Source organism: Gymnoscopelus microlampas, assembly GCF_963454915.1.
Source record: "Gymnoscopelus microlampas genome assembly, chromosome: 6".
Lineage (NCBI taxonomy): Eukaryota > Metazoa > Chordata > Actinopteri > Myctophiformes > Myctophidae > Gymnoscopelus > Gymnoscopelus microlampas.
In genome coordinates, this window is record NC_139943.1 from 37,264,790 (window position 1) to 37,285,993 (window position 21,204).

At 42.3% G+C, this 21,204-nt stretch overlaps 1 protein-coding gene across 1 annotated transcript in view; it reads left to right on the forward strand.

Annotated features, from left to right (window-relative positions):
* Positions 1-21,204, forward strand: part of LOC311047594 (inositol 1,4,5-trisphosphate-gated calcium channel ITPR2-like) — a 93,771-nt gene that overhangs the window by 20,293 nt on the left and 52,274 nt on the right. The window contains exons 7-27 of the mRNA XM_084060356.1: positions 413-511; positions 638-721; positions 886-1,035; positions 1,248-1,343; positions 3,488-3,642; positions 5,083-5,185; positions 5,292-5,443; positions 5,540-5,681; positions 5,967-6,125; positions 6,344-6,516; positions 7,157-7,276; positions 7,562-7,714; positions 9,873-10,130; positions 10,227-10,371; positions 10,610-10,745; positions 12,471-12,667; positions 12,765-12,882; positions 19,228-19,291; positions 19,441-19,609; positions 19,761-19,925; positions 20,837-20,923. Coding sequence (XP_083916482.1) covers positions 413-511; positions 638-721; positions 886-1,035; positions 1,248-1,343; positions 3,488-3,642; positions 5,083-5,185; positions 5,292-5,443; positions 5,540-5,681; positions 5,967-6,125; positions 6,344-6,516; positions 7,157-7,276; positions 7,562-7,714; positions 9,873-10,130; positions 10,227-10,371; positions 10,610-10,745; positions 12,471-12,667; positions 12,765-12,882; positions 19,228-19,291; positions 19,441-19,609; positions 19,761-19,925; positions 20,837-20,923 — 2,925 coding nt within the window. The remainder of the gene's footprint in view (positions 1-412; positions 512-637; positions 722-885; positions 1,036-1,247; positions 1,344-3,487; positions 3,643-5,082; positions 5,186-5,291; positions 5,444-5,539; positions 5,682-5,966; positions 6,126-6,343; positions 6,517-7,156; positions 7,277-7,561; positions 7,715-9,872; positions 10,131-10,226; positions 10,372-10,609; positions 10,746-12,470; positions 12,668-12,764; positions 12,883-19,227; positions 19,292-19,440; positions 19,610-19,760; positions 19,926-20,836; positions 20,924-21,204) is intronic.

Consider the following 21,204-nt stretch of genomic DNA (forward strand, 5'->3'; position numbering starts at 1 on the left):
TGTATGTAACTGTATGGGACAACCTTTAAAGAAATTGCAGTGTGCTTGTGTACATATGGTTGTTGTGTAATGTTATTCAGGAGATGCAGTAGTTTTTCTTTATTTACACACACTGCATTGGAGATGCAACAGGCAATTAAAGTGACTGTTAGCTGGATTGCTAATACACGTTCTTTGAATAAACCTTTTTTGCTTTAAGCAATCTCAAGCACTGATGTAAACATACATACATAGTGTGTCCCACCCTACTGTTGTTGCACATACAATACAGTAGTACACAATTTAGTTTAGAGTTTAACTTCTACGAAGTTATGTATGCTGAACTCCTTGCCTTTCCAGCTACTCTCACGCCATGTCTGAGCCTGCATCTCCTCCCAGAGTGTAAGTGTCTGCATTTCTCTCTGGCTTCTAGGTGGTGACTGGAGACAAGGTGGTCCTGATGCCAGTGAATGCAGGGCAGCCTCTTCACGCCAGTACCACTGTGCTTTCTGACAAACCAGGCTGCAAGGAGGTGGGGCTCCCTAGCTCATTAGTGCCTTTCATCTTATGTTGAATTCATTGGGAAGAACACTTTTTATGACTTAAGTACTTGTCTTCATAACCATATTGTATTAACCATCTGTGGTTGGTGATGTAGGTCAATGCTGTCAACTGCAAGACCAGCTGGAAGGTCATCTTATTCATGCTGTATAGTGACTACAGAGAAGATGTACTGAAAGAGGTATGTGAACATGAGTGTTTAAATGGTTTGCTGTCCTTGTTTTTATTATTATTACTTATAATATAACTCATACAATTCTGTGTGTTTTGGGCGTGTATTGCTGCATATTTCTAGGCCAAGCAGCTTACATTTAGCATAGCAGTTTAATGCGTGTCCTCTGCCAGGGAGATGTGGTGAGGCTGTTTCACGCCGAGCAGGAGAAGTACCTGACCAGCGTTGAGAACAAGAACAAGGAGCAGCATGTATTCCTCAGGACCACCCTGCGCCAGTGTGCTAAGCATGCTACCAGCCCCAAAGCACTGTGGGAGGTCCAGGTACAACACATGATGTAAAACAAAGGGGACCCAAATTGCCTCTCACTGATAAAGATTTTTTTTAATACTATTATTGTTTCATCATTTTTTATGTTACCTTTGTTGAACAATTTGTCACTGACAAAGCATAAATTAGGCTGAGTTGCGAACACGTTGGCTGAAGGGCATGTGGACAAAATTATACAATTCTACAACCATTTTTTTTACGCCAGGTTGTGTATGAAGATCCCTTTAGAGGAGGTGCTGGACAATGGAACAGTACGTTTCGCTTTAAACACCTAGCTACAGCGAACTACCTGGCTGTTAAGGTATTTATAACTCTTTGAACTCTGTCATGTGGTCGGTGAATGGAGATACATTTTGTGCAAGAGGATCATTGGAAATTGTGTGCTACTTACAACACCCTGTTGAGGTTTATAACTGGTGGCTGACTGGTTATAAAATTATGTGTACCCAAACTAGAACTTATAAAACTACTACCCAATTTTCTTCATTTGATCATAGGTTTTAAAGATTTGAGCACACTCAACTCAATTTAGGGTCATTACGTTAGTGTTGAAGAGGGGTTTACAGTAAATAACTTTAACAAAACAACAACAAAACATCAATTGCAATTATTTGAAGGAGGGTTTTACTTGATATGCTGTAGGTGGCAGCATTCCCACTGATATGAACATCACCACCCATCTTTTTGTATTAGAGGACATGACGGGACCAAATATCATTTACCTTTTGTAGCAATCAAAGAGTAAACTGGCTCACTGACCCCTTCATTCTCCTGTAGACTGACTAACCCTGATTTAGAATCACTGATAATTTAATTCTCGTGTAGTCTAAGCCTGATTTCAAATCACTGACCATTTCAACCTCCTGCAGGTTAACCTGTATTTCAAATCATTGACCATTTCATTCTCCTTTAGGCTATCCCTGATTCCAGTTACGTTATTGTGGAATCTAAAGGAGATTTCTTTTGATTCTTTGATTCTTATTTATGTTGGTTTGGTTCTTGACTCTTATCTTATCTTATCTTATCTTATACACAGTACACAACAGTTGCAAATGTTTGTAGACATGTGCGTGTTGTATGTTGTGAACTTGTCATATATCTGGTGTCTATAATTTTAAACGTCTGCTGCTCTGGGGAGTACAACATTTTGTTGTACTCCCTTAACTGACTTAACTGACTAATCATGATCTCTCTAGATTGAGGGAGAGAAAGTGTTAGACATGAAAGAGTGCATGAGTGAGCAGTTGAAAGAGTTTCTGTACTCTTGTCTGAGTTCAGTTCTGGGCCCCTTTTTCTCTCCCTCTGCTGTGGTTATGCAATCCCATCTTTCACACACACACACACACACACACACACACACACACACACACACACACACGCACACACACACACACACACACACACGCGCGCACACACGCACACACGCACACACGCACACATGCACACATGCACACGAACGCACGCATGAACGCACACACACGCACACGCACACACACGCACACGCACACGTAACACACCGTACACGAGCACACTCACAAACAGTTCTACCAAACTCTTTCAACTCCCGAGTCTATATCCAGACATTTCTCGCAGCTCCTAGCTACCTTCCACATTTGTATTCTGCCTCTGCAACGAACACACGCAAACTCCTCTCAACGCGCGCACACACAATGCCGTATCACAGACACACAGGGGGCCCCTTACATAACGTGTGTGTGTGTGTGTGTGTGTGTGTGTGTGTGTGGCATGAGGGGAGGGAGGGGGGGGCAGACGTGCTGTCTGCTCGGCTGTGCTAAGCTGGTGGGGTGAGTCACCAGACGAGAAGAAGAGAGGAGAGTGGGAAGAGAGAGAGAGACTCAGCCGTGGAAGCAGCCCTGCCTGGGGAGTCTCCTGTTGACATGCAGAAAACAATGGGAGAAATTAACCCTCTGTGTGCTTAGCAATTATCTGCCTCATCTGCATAGGCTAAAACAATATACGTACTGCAGAATCTAGGCATATACAGTATATATACTAGAGATTAGGTGTGAGGGCCGCTACCTACTTGGCACCGCTGATCCGACTAATATGCCCATATGTGGAGATCTCTATCTGTCAGTCCTTGTCTCTTTTATGCCCATATATGGAGATCACTGATGTCATCTGTATATGCCCATATGGCATGTCCCCTTTTGTGCCCATATATGGAGCTGACTGATTTGTTTGCCCCTGATGCCATGACGACACGCTGAGGTTAGAGTTTAACCGTTAGATAACACATAACATATTTTGGCATACTGTAGCTGCTTTGGGAACTCCTTATATGGCTATGGCTGAGTCAGAGTGACATGAGCGTGATGACATGGTCCGCCGGCCGGTCCTCCCTTGACCCAATTTTAGTATAGGATATACAATGTTAGACCTTTGTTCCAAATGTGTACGTGTACATTTGCTGTGCATGTGTAGTTGCTGCAGAATGAGGACACTGGCCACTCCAACATGAACCCTCAAGCAGCACAGAAGATTGCTGGCACCCTGGTGTCTGTTCCCTTTGGAGATGACTCCTCTCTGTTTGAACTGGATGCCACCACTCTGCAGAGAGATGACGGCTTGGTCCCCAGGTCGGTCAGTCACATCAGGACAACACTTTAACACTTTGACCTCTAGTTTCAATATTCGAGATTTAAAGAAATCCATCACTTAGTGATAGAAAATTGTCTTTGGTCAGGGGCTCCCGAACAACATAAAACATACAATCATGAAAAACACGTACAATTACTCTAAAACACAGCAAACTACTAAGGTTCAAGTTGCATGTCTGTGGCAGGCGTGCAGGCGGTTTTATGCTTGAAATTCCACCTTGTTGTAAAATTCAATGAATCACTTGTGGAGCTTTATCCAGTGTACAGTGTACTTTTTGTATTTTTTAAGACTCTGTTTCTGTTGATGACGTGCATCAGCATAAATAGGAGACAGACAGATGGAGTTCTTTTGTGCACGGCACGCTAGCACTTACAGTATATTGCTGCACCGGCACCTCACAACAATCTGTCCCCAGATCAGTAAGTCAAACTGGGACAGTGCTTGAGCTCTGCACGGTGCACCTCACGACTTGTCTTGTCAGACAGATTAGTGTAAATGAGAAAGGTAGCGTTTCTACGACATGCAGTGCAACTATTTTTTCTCGCATTTGTGGCGCATCCTATGATCAGTAGTGAAAGCTTATTTGGAGGTCACTCGACAGAAGCCCCTCAATATCCGATTCCAATTCGGGGTTGATTGGATGTTGTATTATATGTTGGGTAAAAAAGGCCCCTCCCAGTTTTGGAAGCCAATTATAGACAGATAGTACACTATCTAAAAGCTGACACTCATTGTCACATTGAGATCATTTTCATCTAATTTTGTGAATATTGGTAAAAAAGAAAATCATGTTTATGAACCAAACAGTGACTTGTGTTGAATTTGTCGGGCCCCATATAGGTCTAAGTATTGTGGCTTTTGGCTCTGCATTCTAGAGGCCCCTCAATATGTGATTAACATTTTGGATTGATTGGACAATGCTTTCCCATGTCTGAATCTTTTTATAAAATAGTTTCCTGCCACAGCCTTTGGAAGCCATTTGTTGTCTATCAGTATGAAATATCAAAAATCTGTATGATAGATATTTATCACATGACAGAGCTAACGTTTAGCAATTTGAGTAGCTAAAGAGTGTAATGCAAGATATTAATGGGCGTTGCCTATATGGGGAGTTGCATCATGATCCATTGATATTTTTTTATTTTGAATTGATATAGAATTTTGATTTGACACATTTGTGAGTTCCTTGGCCTACTGGCAGCATGAACAAAATATTTTTGCGCTGATCGGTGTAGTAGTTAGTAAGATTAGCTTCGGAGTTCAGACGCACACACAGAAGACACACAAGGGCTAAAACCAAATCTCCGTCTCTGGCCTGGCAGAGATAATGATTTGGGCTTAAACATTAGAGTAATATGATTGCACTTTAATGTTGCACTGTGTTGTGTAATAAATAGCAATGTTGCATGATTCCTCAGAAACTCCTATGTGAGGCTGAAACACAAGTCCACAGGTACTTGGGTAACCAGCACCAACATTCAATTCATTGACAAAGAGGAGGAGCGACCTCTCATGGTCAAGGTGAATGTATACACGCATACATACACACACAGTTACTGAACACCAGCTAAAGATGGGTTGATAAAAACTAGACTAAATGTATGTTATTATATGGTATTCATTACAGATTGTCACCTGCGACATAAAAGAGGACAAAGAGGCATTTGCTATCCTATCCGTGCCCCTGTCTGAGGTCAGGGACTTGGACTTTGCTACTGATGCCAGCAAGGCTCTAGAGTGTTCTGTGCAAAAGATAAAAGATGGTCAGAAAGAGGAGAGGTACGGTACAGAGTGTGGATATAGTACATGTTTACGTGAATAGAAGCATGGACAAAACTAAAGTATGATTTATTTGCCCCCTTCATATTTTGACAGGTGTGTGACCAAGGTCCTGGAAGACCTGGTTTTCTTTGTGTGTGCAGTAACATACATCGGTCAAGATGTTCTAAAGGTGGAAACCTCCAATCCCAACAGAGATAGGCAGAAACTCATGAGAGAGCAGGACGTCCTTGACCAGGCCAGTACACATGTGGTATATGTTTGTGCCTGCACACATGCACATAATGTTTTCTCTCAGCTCGGTTACCTCAGCTCGGTTACCCCTTTAATACAGCACCCGGGGTGCTGTATTAAAGGGGTAACCGCTCAGGGACACTTCGACACATAGATTGGGCTAGTGGGGGGCTAACCAGTGAGCTTCTGATTACCAGTGACCGTACCCTGTAAGGTAGGCCATGGCTGCCTACCTTACAGGGTAATGTGGTTTCTTATTTCCGTCTGTGGGCCTGCTGTGTCGTTGCAGATATTTGGCATCCTAGAGGCCCCATTCAAAGACCATGGGAAGGGTCCTATGCTTAAGCTAGAGGACCTGAAGGACCAGCGCAATGCTCACTTCAAGTACATGCTGAGTCTCTGCTACAGGGTGCTACGGCATTCCCAACAGGACTACCGTAAGAACCAGGCATGTACAAGTGTATAACCATCCATATTCATCCATACACATGACCTGGTCAACAGTTGTCACCAGTGGGTTTCTGATGGTTTCTGATTTGGAAACCCAGAATGTATATAGGTGGTAGTGAAAGTCAACAAATTTAAGGTTCAAACTCTTAAGTCATTCCTCTTGTGCAGTTAACACCTGAACTGTTCATAACCACATGTCATCGTTGCGCTTCACAGGAGTATATAGCCAAAAAGTTCTCCATCATGCTGGAACAGATTGGCTATGGTATCTTTGCTGAGGACACCTTCACAGCCTTGCTGCACAACAACCGCAAGCTGTTGGAGGAACACATCACCACCGTGGAGATAGAGACCTTTGTCAGCCTGCTCAGACGGAACAGAGAGCACAGGTCAGAATGGAATGGAAACATTGCAATTATTAATATTAATTTATATAATATTTGAAAGCAAGATATTAAAGGTGCAGTAAGTGACTATCTCTTTAGCTCTTTAGTAAGCAGAAAAAGCAGTATCAGGTACTCTCTCCTGATGGGCTAAAATGGGCAACCCACCTGAACAAATATTTTCTGTTTATTAAAGAGCTGGAGAGAAGGGGAGACCCCTGTTATTGAACAAACACTCTATAGAAAATGTTTACTATCAAAATATAGAGCTTTAACTTTATTAAATCATATGTTCTATATATCGAATCTTTTATGAATTTGTCATCTGAATTCATATCACGGATTTATATACATTCACATGATTACAAATATTTCAAATGTGAAGTATAAGCATAAATATATATATCACATTTTAGATTAGATTATGTCATTTTGTAAAGTCAAGCTGTATACTTTGTCCGGAGTTTAAATTAAATGGAAAAAGCAAAGAACAGCACACATACGTATAGATCATGTGAAGAGATGGGTACAGAACACAGGAGGATAAATACGCACCCACCCATACACCACTACACAAACACTGATGATGGTACTGCATGACGATTTGGTGATGGATTTGTTTAATGTGGTGAATGTACCCTCTCAGAATCCTGGGCTACCTTTCTGATCTCTGTGTGTCCGACAACACGGCCATCAAAGTCACCCAGGAGCTCATCTGTAAAATCATGCTCAATCCCACCAACGCAGACATCCTCATACAGACCAGGTGAGTCATATAGTATTATTTACACATTGTAAAACAGGATTAATCCTACCCCCCCCCCCCCTTTTTAATTGTTTTAAATTTTGTCTCACCCATAGGAAGCTGGTCATATTTGATTAAATGTTCCAGCTTGTTAAAAGCTTGTGTATATAATCTGTGACTGTATTCTCCTATACATTTTCTGTACATCACAAAATATATATTCTCTTTTGAGTAAGGATTTTAGGAATTAATGCTAAATCTCTCTCTCTATCTCCCCATCATGCTCTCTCTCTGTCACTTCTCTAGAGCAAACTCCAATATGGAGAACACCCAGGAGTCGTCCGTGCTGCAGGAGGAGTTGGATGAGAAGGAGGTTTTGCTTTCCTGGACTGACAGCAACAATGAGACCCATGTCAAATGCATCCACAAAATGGATGATGAGAACATTACCTACTACAGGTGTGTGGAGGTTTTCTAATATTTCCTGTGTGTCTTCAATGTAGCAGTACACGTTCAAATCCTACGACTTAAACATTGCATACATACACAAAATCCTCAGGGGCGAATTCACAATAGGATTGCACAGCTTTTGCTGACACTAAACCTGTGCACACAAAGAAAATATTGAATTCTCCAAGGATAGAATTCAGTCCATTCACTCCTACTGTAACTATGCTAGCCTGGGACCAGACCAAGGGGCAAGTCTTAGATATTTACGATGAGGCCGACAAAATGGCCAGAGTGGCGCTGTTTTACCCTGCGCCGACCTGCGGTGTCAGAAAGAATTTATTTTAACGCAAGTGAATGGGTTTTTTGACAAACTTTAGACTAGATTTTCTTACTGTAATAAAAAATGTCATAAATTCTATATGCTTCCAGTCGCTAGTTTAAAGTCTCCTTTCAATCATCAGGATATGCGTTTTGCTAAATTATGGTCCTATTTATTATAAAATTGACGATAAAGTAGGCTATTCTCTAGGAGGGGCGGGATGATTTGATTGACAAGCTACACAACCAATAGCATTCATTCCCCGCCCCCCGCTCTTGATTGACAAGCTACCCAACCAATAATGGTCTGGTCTCATTCTGACGCGTATTGAAAGATGGCGGACCTACAGTCTTGCAACAATCGGCTTCATTTTCGGTCTGTAGAAAGCAGCGGAGGGGGTTTGTCCATCTCATTTATACAGTCTATGGACCAGACGAATCTGCGAGTGCAAAAAAAAAAAAGCACTCTGTGATATAGTCTGGCTACGCGAGGCTATAACTATGCTGCTTGGTGCCATTTGCACCTCTTTAAATGAGGTATTGATAGGCATACATTTAGCACAAAATCTGCACATTTTGAGGCACATTTCAAAATATGCTTCATTTTCAAAACAGCTCAAAACATCAGCTCCAATAACTACACGCATTTAGAGAGAAAGTTATTTGTGTCCTCAGTGTCCTCAGGTGGTAACAGAAGCAAATTTATTAGGGGTGTCATGTCACGCTCAGGCTTTCCAGTGATCATGGTGTCAGTGATTGTAACCAGGTAAAATCACCATGCCAGATCAGTGTCAATACCATCCCACATGTTTCCAAACATACATTTTATCTGGACCAAAGAACAAATTCAAATACATTATTAATGTGAATATGTTTGGGTAAAGGTTATTAAGTAGCCTACAGTTTAAGATGAAATCGCATCTTAATGTGTTTTGTGAATGAGTTTGGACTTATTCGGTAGTGATGTTTTTCCTTCATATGTAGTGGTTATTCACTGTATCCAACTTTGAAACTCAGGTGACAGTTTTTGCATTTGCATTTCTTAATCAACTCAAAATCACAGTATAATATGGTCATGGAAATGGAAAAACAGAACATCAGGTATAAAAACACATCAAATAGCAGCAGGGATCCTGCTGCGCGGAAAAAAATGACGCTTCACTGGCGCGTTTTAATGTTGTAGTGCTCCTTTAGCAGCCCTGTTTCTAAATGTCTGCGTTTTTCACCGTTTTTTTTTTCTTCACGCCGTTTGGTTCAAAGTGTTCTGGCATGTTTGAGCTCAGAAAGTTTAGCGTATTAGTGCAATATCTTTTGTATATCAGACCTTGAGACAGGGAAGATGTGAAGTGTGAACCCAAATGCAGGAGAGTGAGGCAGGCCAGGTGGTGATCAAAAACTCAAAATATGATAGTTTAATACAGGTGACAAAGAACAAGAACTCTTAAACATAAACTAACACATGCAATGCAAAACATGACCCAACAAGGACTGACTGGGAAGTAGACTGACATACACATGATTAGAAGCAAGATACCGCTGGTGCAAACAGGAACATAGAACTAAGAAGACCTTAACATTATGTTCCCTAGACCAGGGAACATAATACAGATAGAAATACATGACCTAGACAAGTCAGGCAAAGTCTGCGATTGTGACCGATAGAGTGTTAAGTGATACGCAAATCAGCGCAATTCAGCAGCTGCTATCCAGTATTTGTGCATTCGCCCCTGAGAGTATAAAGATTTACCCAAATAGACCCGTAAAGGCATCCTTAGTCATTTTTCTACGTATAATTCCATTTGTTTCAATGAGAAGTTCCTTGCTTCTCTCACCCTTGGTGGTGCTGTAGGCACCAGTTGGACCTGTTTGCTAAGATGTGTCTGGACCGTCAGTACCTGGCCATCAACGAGGTGTCACTGTCCACGCAGCTGCCCGTAGACCTGATCCTGCGGTGCATGTCTGACGAACGCCTGCACATCAACCTGCGGGCGTCCTTCTGTCGCCTCATGCTGCACATGCATGTGGACTGCGACCCACAGGAGGCTGTGGTGCCTGTACGCTATGCGCGCCTCTGGAAGGAAGTCCTCTCCGAGATCACCACCAATGAGTGAGCCTCTATATTGCCATGTGTACGCTTATGGGATAGTAATGTGCTCACTGTTGGTGCATAGATGAATCCCCTCATGGCTGTATGGATCCGCAGGTACGAGTACGAGTTCAGCGGCGAAGAGGTGAAGAAGAAATTTGCCCCCACCATTGATTTTGTTGAGAAATACCTCAAGGATGTGGTCGAGGATGTGGCCAGCCAACTAATTCCATACAAAGAGAAAAATGAGCTGACTCTAGAGGTAAAGTACTTGAACCTCATCTACTGAACCTCCAACGTGAGTGAGTCATCTTTATCCACAATTCATTGTTGAAATAATTATACTTAATTGTTATTGTATTATGTTCTAATGCAGATTTTCTTTCTTTTATTTTTTACTAGAAATCCTCTGTATGAGCCTGATATTTCTTTTTCTTTTTTCTTTTAAAATGGTTTATATTTGTATTCTTGAAATGCTTGCATTCACATTTCCCTTGCAGGTGGTGAATCTGGCTCATAAGCTGGTCTACTTTGGCTTCTATAGCTTCAATGAGCTGCTGAATCTCACACGCACTCTGCTGGCCATCCTAGATCCTCTCACCTACACAAACAAACCTGACAGGAGCCCAGAGGCTGGTCAGTAAATTAAATAAAGTAATACATACATGGCAGTTGAATTCTAATGTTCTATTCAAATGTCTCTATTTGTATTACCTCATAGTATCTATTGATGGATGCTATTCTGTGAACCTTGAAGAAATAGTTCACCTAAAAATGAATATTCAGTCATTATCTGCATGCCAGTTGAAACAGTGTATTTGTCTGTGAAGTGTATTTGTCCATATAACATACGGGAATGTTGCCTCCACAACTTCATGGCAGCCTTCAACAAAACAACTCAAGTCAAAGGCCGAAAACCGCAAGAAATGACCATAAAATTACTCCCTACTGACTGTTCTTGTCTGAAGTACTCTGAAGCCAACGATCAACTACCAAAATGTACACGCAATTTTACAGAAAAACTAAATCACTTATAATAAGCAGACATGGCAATACTGTCAGCAGAGGAGGACATTGCACCACTTGGCACGGGCACTCACAGGCACGGGCACATATCTCCCCCTCCCAATATTCTGGATACTTCATTGTATGGGCTTGGACAGCCAGCGAAAGCAACCAGTCATATAGCTAGGGCCACTGTTTTTCTTTTTTTAGGACATGCCTTTACCGCCCTTACCACACTGGGTACATACTGTACACACATGTCCGTTCGTGACCGTACAGACGGCCGGAAGTCCCATCCACTCCCATGTTAAAAAAAGAACGGAAAGACGGACGCGATCCGGTCCGGAAAAAGCACATCGGGTTTCCGCAACACATTTGTATACATAACAAAATTGCCGGATCCGGAACAAGAGCTTCCGTTTCTTAGCGACCCGTTTCACGCCAGCAAACGGAGATGTGTGTATGTACCCACTGACTGAATGCCTCCGCCCTCTGTCCTTCACATTGGTTCTGCAATGCAGGGCTTCTTTACACCTCAGAATTTTTACCACCCACCTCTAGCCCAGTGGTTCTCAACCTGTGGGTCAGGACCCCTAGGGGGGTTCCCCACATGATTTTGGGGTGGTCCCCAGATGACAGTAAAGTGACAATTTAAGGACTTTCAATACCTAAAAAAAGAAATGAAAAAGACCATTACTGCGTCAAAAGTAATCAACAAACTATAATATACTATACTATTGTGGAACCGATTCCAACTAAATGTAATGCCTCAACTCCTCCAATCCCAAGTGCTTGTCAGGGTGGAGGGTCCCCAGTTCAAATATGATTAATTTGGGGGGTGGCGGCCTGAAAAGGTTGAGAACCACTGCTCAAGCCCACAAAGAATTAGAAAGTCACCAGACTTTAGGCAGAGATCGCTGAAGAAAGTCTGGCTACGCGAGGCTAATTGGGTAGCGGCTCGCTCGGGCGTGCCTCACGGGGTTCAGGTCTACCTCTGGCAGCGTGCCTACCTTGTTTTAAATTGTTTAAAAACGAGTTGGGAGTGAGAATGCACTTCTGCATTCCATTGTCAGTCATGTGCTGTGGAAGTGGAACTAACGTGAACATCAAAAAGCAGCAAGATATAGGGGAGTGTCATACTGTCAGACGGCTGATGCATGGTCAGATTTTTGCACAACTCATCACCATATTACAATATGAGAGTGGGAACGTGTAGGATGAAACCTCTGAAATTTGTCATCAGTTGAATTGTGGAAATTGTACTTCCAATGCTATGGTGCTAATTATACTACTGTTGCTGCTTCCTTCCCAATGTGCATGAGGTCAAACGTATACAACCAAATATGTCCTTTTCAGGCAGCAACGTGCTGCGTACAATCCAGGACTCCTTGAAGATGGTGATGAGACACCACCTCCTCGTCCTGCCAGACACACATACTTCTTTACTCCATGGGAAAGGCCATTCCCTGCCAGACAATGAGGATGTCATGGTGATGGACACCAAGCTGAAGATAATAGAGAACACCAAGCTGAAGATAATAGAGATTCTACAAGTAAGCGCCACATTGCGTCCTAAACACAGTCACAACTGGTTTAATAATGTTGAACTATTGTTGTGTAATTTTTGTGGCTATTTAATTATTCCCTTAGTTCATCCTGAATGTGAGGCTGGATTACAGGATCACCTACTTATTGGCAATCTTCAAGAAAGAATATGGGGACAAAGTTGATAACTCTGTCTCAATGTCTGATCTCTATGCCATGCCAGGTGAGACTCCATCTTTCCTTATAGCTCTCTAAAAGTAAACATTTCTGATGAGTGTCCTGGGAACAAACACCCTTACTTATTACAGAGGCAACTAGAAAGGGCATCTAACCCACAACAGAGCGAATATCTACACCAGGCCGGGTGGCCTACCCAAAGTAAAATGGCAGAAAATCTAGTTAGGGCGAAATGGGCCTATATGGGGAGTTGAGTCATAATCCAAAAATCATGGGAATTATGAATTTTGATTGTATGACCTGACATTGGTTCAAGGTTATAGGCCAACATGTAAATTGGGCTGCTATAGTGTCACCATTAGGCCAAATGAAAAATGTGGGGTGGAGTTAGTAACTTCTTTGGCCTACTAGCACCATGCACAAAACAATTTGGCGTTGATCTGTACTGCGGTTTGCGAAATTAACTGACCACTAGGGATGTCACGGTATGCTGTGTTACCGGTGTATTATTATAATAATTATGTCACGCTTTTAACCCGTAGCACTTTGAGATTCGCAAGAATGTAAAGTGCGTTATAAATAAAATGCATTATTATTATTATTATTATTATAATTATTATTATTGTTAAGAGAAGGGACAGACTATTCTGCCTCCGTCTCTGCACCGGAGGGCTGCTAGGCCAGCTGCAGGCTAACCTCCCATCACGGACGGGGGTTACCCTTGCGTCACCAGTCTTTCCACCTCGCAGGAAAGCCTGGTATTCGTTATTAATGGCCCGTGTGATCCGGTCTAGGCCACGCCTACTGAAAAAAAAAGAAGGAGCAATTCCTCTTTCAGGAATTTGATGTTCCGGTTTGGCGGAGCCGCTTTGTTTTGGATCCCCCTGTTTGTTTCTCCAATCCCTATTTAAATGGAATAGAATTTCCCCGTGGGATAATAAAGGTAGACAGACGCTAAATAGTCTCCGGAAAGTACACTCACATTTATATTTAAAAAATCACACCCTGTGTGAAGGTAGTGGCGCCTTTGATAAATTTTGTCATCGATATGTGTTTATAATGTGTTTATAGCCATGTGTCACGTGAAGCTTGACGGGTTTGACCAATCAGAGCGTTGACGGGTCTGACCAATCAGAGCGTTGACGGGTCTGACCAATCAGAGCGTTGACGGGTCTGACCAATCAGAGCGCTGACGGGTCTGACCAATCAGAGCGTTGACGGGTCTGACCAATCAGAGCGTTGACGGGTCTGACCAATCAGACTAGCGCTGCTAAAAATAAGCAAAACTACGCCGCATCAAGGATTTTATTAGGTAGGCCCGCGGACGGACCTATTTTGGGGTGAAGTCTTTCCGGATTTGCTGTTCCGGCCGCCTGATGACGAGGATGATGCGTCTGGTGACGTAGGGTTACTTCGCTCCCGACCGGATCATAGACCCGAAAAAGTATGCTTCCCAGGCTAGTACTGGGGGTTGAGGGGGGGCTTCCAAAGTTGAGTTGAAAGCTGCATTGAACTCGGTACGGTGAGCTTATACTTCCATGAGTATGAGTCCTTTTTTACTTCACAACAACCTGTAGACGATGTGCTCTCAATTAATTTAATCTTATAATTATTTCATGGTTGCGTCTTGAACAACGCCGATGAAGGCTGTTTGAGCTGAAACCAAGGTGCCAGCTTGAGATTTTTACATTGACTCCAATACGGAAGAGACAGTTCATATGAATGGCCGGTAGTTTCGCTGTTTTACCCCTGCTGGTGGCAGAAAGAATTTATTTTAATGCAAGCGGATGGGTTTTTGACAAACTTTAGACTAGATTTTCTTATCTTAATACATTTTTTCATAAATTCTATATAACAATGGTGACTTGTCTGGAAACAATCTCTATTTCAAGGACGCAGAGAGCCGAAGGGGACGCATGCACACGCGCGCGTGCATGCGTTCCGTGCGTTTTTTTCCCCCGGGTTTGCGCTATTTGCGCTAGTGATGTCATCTGCACAGTGATGACATCACTAGTGGAGGAAGATGCTGCTGCTGTACACTCTATTGCCAGTACTTGGTACAATATTGGTCTATCTATCTATACATTTCTAAACCCAAAACCCCCAAAAAAAAACTGCCACTGTGTGGGACTAAACACAAAAACAACATATCAATGTCACTAACAAGACACGCCACAACGTGCAGAATTACTACGCGCAGTCTGTAGGCCACTTCATACTGCTCAGCACACATCTGCCCCCTCGCAGCATAATTAATTGCAGCCAACACAAACTCACAACATTACAGTCGGCCATGTTGTTCCTTAGCGTCATCGCCGACCACCGCCCAACGAGACCCAAGTGAGGTCAGACAACACACTCCATATTTGGGCATAGCTCCATTGGGAACATCTCCTATTATGGCTTTATATAACCGCCCAACGAGACCCAAGTGAGGTCAGACAACACACTCCATATTTGGGCATAGCTCCATTGGGAACATCTCCTATTATGGCTTTATATATTATAGAGACCAACAAACACAAAGCACCGCGCAGCGGCTAGGGGGGAGGGGCGCGCAGCGCCCCGACCCTCTAGTAAATGTACATTGTAAATGTATACAGTAGCATTTAAAATCAGATATATTTGCAATGCTCTGGAAGCCTCTCTATTGTAAAAGGTTATATTTGTTTATAATGGGTTTAACAGGTTGGACTTCTTCCACACCTGACATCTCAAAACTTCTCAACTGAATGTTGGGGCGGGGTGGATTTAGCTGTTCAAACTGCTTTTTCAGACATTTATAAAACATATTTATTGCTTACTAGACCATACCCGGTGAAGGGCGCCCTTCACCATACCCGGTGAAGGGCGCGCGTCCCCTCGTATATATATAAAAATTTGCTATATAAAAGAGCAAAATAGGCTTGCTATTTTCTGTTGCCCTGCAGCAGGCTTGAGTATATTTTTGATGGCATTTTACACCACTAACAACATTAATCAGAGAATCACACGTCTTTGTCACAACTCGTGTTTTGTCTTTTTTAACCAACACAGTACAAAGTACTGGACACACAGATGACACACAGGTCATAGATGACTCAGGTCATAAACCTGGAAATACAGGAAAATAAACATTGTATTACCATATATTCATAGCATATATGATTCACAATTAAACAGCAGGTAATGTAGCACAGTCTATCACAGTAGAACCGAAATAGCAGAAAATGACTACAATACCCATGAGGCATTCTGAACCATGAGCCAACAACGCGTCGCCCCAGCTAGCATTAAGTTACAGTGTCCAAGTTACAATACACAAAATACACCAAAATAATACTTTTCAATGGACTACTTGGGTAGCACTGATAATATTAACCACAGTAAGGTTCATAAAGTGTGTTGATGAAACGTTTACATTGTTGATTAAGTCACGATGACGACGTTAGCATTAGCGTTAGCCGCATGCTAGCGCCAAACGTCCGTTAGCTTAGCATCACGCTAACGGCTCATAGTAACTTGGTTTGGCTAATAAACATTAATCCCAACTAACGCCAACACAGTAATGGATGTAAACATACACAGACATGCTTTGGACATTATTATCAGGTTGCATGTTGGTGGTATGGGGTTCGTTTGGTTTGGCCTCGTTTTCATAGACCTCGTTGCTTGTTTCTCTCGCGAAACCTGTGGCCATGTTTCCCATTGAACCCGGAAAAAAACCCTACGTCCGCTGCCACTACTGCTCCCGGTTTGGCTACAATGGGAAACATGGCCACAGGCTGACTAAATAAGCGATTTAAACGGGTAGTTTCGCTGGCGACCTAAAATATTATGCAGCCGACCTTAAACATCCGTGCGGTTTAGAATCTACCATTAGTTTTGGGATACGATGTATACAAAAGGGTAAACAGCGGAGCCTTGGCGGACGTTCGCCCGATCCTGGAAGAGAACGACATAGAACCGTTCTTTATGGAGCTAATGTGCATCGTGTGTGGGGAAACAAATCTGGAGTGTTTACTTTCCACAGCAGAGAGTGGGCGGGGTCTATGGTGTAGAGTCGGTGTTGCCATGTCCGCCGATTGTAAGCGCTTTAGGGCCAATGTTGGTGTTATAGGGTTCGTTTGGTTTGGCCTCGTTTTCATAGACCTCGCTGCTTGTTTCTCTCGCGAAACCTGGCACACAACGACGCATGCGCAGTTTGATCGGAGACCCAGGACCCCATCCACCCACCCACCGTCAGGTTACTAGAATTATAGTAGGATGAGAATGGCAAATAACATAAGTACTGTTATCTGTTGCCCTGCCTTTAAATTATCAGCATATAAATAATCAAGATAGCATTGCACAAATGGAGCTTTGGTTTACTTTACATCTAGCCATGCACTTGCGTTGGTTCCTGTTCATCGTTGGTTCTCCTTTGCTTTCAGCTTTAATATTAGGCCCTCTAAATTGTGGGATAGAATCAGGACCAAGGGGCCGAGCATGACTCCCTCTCTCTCTCTGTCTCTTGGCCTCTCTTATGCGGAACTGCAGATTGGTCCTCTGACTCGTACATCATCTGTTGGGAATGAACTGACCCATATTATGTTACCAGGTTTTGACCCATAACCAAATCCAAAGAACAGTAAAAACAAAAACAAAAAAAAAAAAAAATATATATATATATATATATATATATATATATATATATATATATATATATATATACATATATATATATATATATATATATATATATATATGGATTAGTGTATGCCATCACGGTCAGCCTGGTCAAAAGTACCTGCGGTATTATGACAAATGGTCTGTTACAGACTGCATCCATGTCTCTTCATTGGCAAAAGAAATTGTCTGAGGTCCATTCCTGGATCGTAATCATTTCTGGCTGGCTGGCCAGTCTGTTCAATTTCAATTCAAATCAGTTTTATTACAGTGCCAAATCACAACAAGTTGTCTCAAGACACTTTACATATAGAGCAGAGACCCGACATTTTCCCACCCTGAGCAAGCATTTTTGCAACGGAAAACTCCCCCTTAACTGGAAGAAACCTCAAGCAGACCCAGGCTCTAGGGTGGGTGTCAGGGGGAAAGGGAGAGAGAAGAGAGACAGAGAGAAGGAGAGATAATGTCACATTGTTGGTAGGCACTGTGCACAAAACGGTGACTCTAGATTGCAGACCACTTAGTGGGGCACTAGTGTTAGTGAGACACCAGTGCCACTAGGTCTCACCAAAGATGTATTTCTACAATTCTGCATCCTCTGCAGTAGTTGTCAGATCCTGTTGTTTTCCCTGAGGTGTAACCCTCTAATAAAGAGGACACATGTTGAATTTACAAAAACCCTCTTTCTTCCAGATTGGAAACACAAACATCTACCCAACTTGGCCATAGATTTCTAGTTCTATTGTTTTGGTTTGCCGCCGATGATTTCACTTTATAACATACAGCATAATTGAAACATTATTTAATCTGAGAACAGCACCCACAATTTCTTACTATCCGTGTAATAATTTGACATGGATAGTAAATAAAATGTTTTTATATTATAAAAAATATAATTTGTAACTATCATACCCCATACCCTAGGTGGGGTTGGCGAAAGGGCCTCTCTGTGTGGAGTTTGCATGTTCTCCCCATGTTCCCTAGGGTAGGTACCCTCACAAAAACATGCAGTAATCCTGGTCACTATACTGCCTCCCCCTGGCCAGCCGGGGCGCCTGATGGAGGGGAAGGGAACTGGTTGGAATAACGTGTTCCTTCCACGCGCTACGTCCAACCAGGGAAACTGTACCCTGTCAGGTGACAAGAAGGTCAGTTGGCTCTCATGCATTGAAGGAGGCATGAGCTCGGCCCTGGCCTCCCTAGGTTGGCAGACGGAAGTTAGTGCCCAGGATTACATAGACAATTGGCACTGGGTGTAAAAAATGGGGTTACAAAATCGTGGGTTAAAAATTTAGAAAAAACAAAACAAAAACACTATCATCATTAGTGGCTTTCTTAAATTTTATGTCCCTAATGTGTAGATGATTCTGATCAATTAACGATAATCCTATTGCATCAGCCCATACCAAGTCCACAGCCATTTGCATTATGTAATACTAGTACCTGATTACAGTTCCTATACTGAAGTATTTATTTGTCGTCATCATCTGAGTGTAAAAATTGCAGTTCATTCTCCCATGGTGGCATTCCCCAAAAAGTTCTGCTCAGCCCTGAGAGTACAGTACTGTCGATGAAAATCTGGACTTTCCCTGTTGAATTCCCCTTCTTTTGCCCTTATCAGTAAACGTCCACAACACAAGTTTATTGATTTGCTGTGGTGTTGTTCATTTGCTGTTTAAGATGAACAACTGCACTCATCCATAATTCACAGAGTTCTTGAGTTTTCTTTTCACGTTTGTTTCAGCATCAGCGTCCGAGCCAGACATAGACGAGATTGCAGCCAAAGCAGACACCATGTTTGCAGCGAGGTAGGTGATGTGAATCAGTAAAAGTAGAATCTGACCATGCCTGAATGATCAGACTCCACAAGCTTCAATCATTAGTCAGCTACAGTATGTATAGGAAATGCCTTCCGCTGTATTGTTACATTAATATATTTTTGTGTGTGTACTTTCAGCTCAGATTTGAGTGCAGTGGAGCTGGATAATGAGGGTGGTCGCACATTTCTGAGGGTTCTGATCCACCTCATCATGCAAGACACTAGAGGAGCTCTAGTGTCTGAATCCCTCAATCTGATATTCCAACATTTCAGCCAGAGAGCTGATGTCATGCAGGCCTTCAGACGGGTAAAGAGCACAGCACATACTGGAACATATACTGTATGTACTGTAGATGTTGGCTCTATATGATTGTGTGTGTGTGTGTGTGTGTGTGTGTGTGTGTGTGTGTGCGTGTGTGCGTGTGTGCGTGCGTGCGTGCGTGCGTGCGTGTTACCAGGTCCAGTTGCTAGTGTCTCCACAGGATGAAGAGAACCATAAGCAGGTCAAGACTGACCTGGACAAGTTGCGTTTGACCGTGGAGAAGTCTGAGCTCTGGGTTGAGAACAACAGCAGTTTCAACCCTGAGAAACCAGGGGACAGGCAGGCCAAGGACCAGAACAAGGTCATGTTGTACAATGTTTTAACGAGACCCAGCATTTAAAACTAGAAAAACCAACCCAGACATTTAGGGAAATACCTTTAACATTTTAAACAAGTCAAATTTTTATGTTTTCCGTTCAGCTAACCTGTACATGCCTCATAATAATTGTTAGCATTTGTCATTGTTGTTGTTGTCGTTTTGAAGGCTTACATTAATATGTTGTTGTTGTTCCAGTTAAAGGTAGGGTAAGTGATTTGCAATTATTCAAATAATTGCAAAATGGGTCTATGTTCTGATAGTGCTCGTTACTATAGCGTGTCCTGTCCATATAAGGAGTCTCCATGTCTCTCCAGCTCTTTATAAAACAGAAAATGCATTTTCGTTTCAGTTTCAGTTTCATTTCCAATTTTATCCAATCAGGATAGAGAACTCAATCAGGATATAGATTAAACAAGTGAAATTGGAAGTGATGACTAAGAAATGAGCACGCAAAATTAAAACTGGAACACTATAAAAATGAAGCTTAAAAATAGCTGATTGGCTGAGATTTTGACACCTACCGGAAAATGTATTTTCTGTTTATTAAAGACCTGGAGAGACAGGGAGACATCTGTTACTGAACAAACACTCTATAGCAATGATTACTATCAGAATATAATGCTTTAACCTTTAGAAAAAATACTTTTTGTTTTAACCCAAAAATATCACTTACCCTACCTTTAACTGAAGTGCCAGTAATGCATGTTGTGACTGACAGACTTTCAATCTATTGTATTTTATCATTAAAATATCATGGTTGAACCCCATATCCAGAGATGTTAAATAACAACAGCACCAATACATTAATTTCATACTTGGCATGTCATTAAAGAAGAGCAGAGGTAGTGACTAAATACATATTTGCTAAAGATCAGTATGTGTATGTTTGACAGGAGGTGATCCTGAGCCCAGAACAGAATGGGGATATTAAACCACAGATTGAAAGCAATAAAGCAAACAACTACAACATTGTCAAAGAGGTAACCTCTGTTCTGTTATTTCATTATGCTCCGTCTCTGTTTGAGTAGTGAAAGGTTGGTGTGGCAGACAATAGTTGGACAATCTTGACATGTCTGTTGTCGCGCGCGTGTGTGTGTGTGCGTGTGCGTGTGCGTGTGTGTGTGTGTGTCGCTCATCATTCGAATACCAAAACTCATAAATGACTGGCTGGTGGCTGCTATTTATGTTATCAAATCACTACATAATGTTATATCATTGCCCTAAATGGCGAGATATTGACAAGGGAAGGATGATTTAAAAA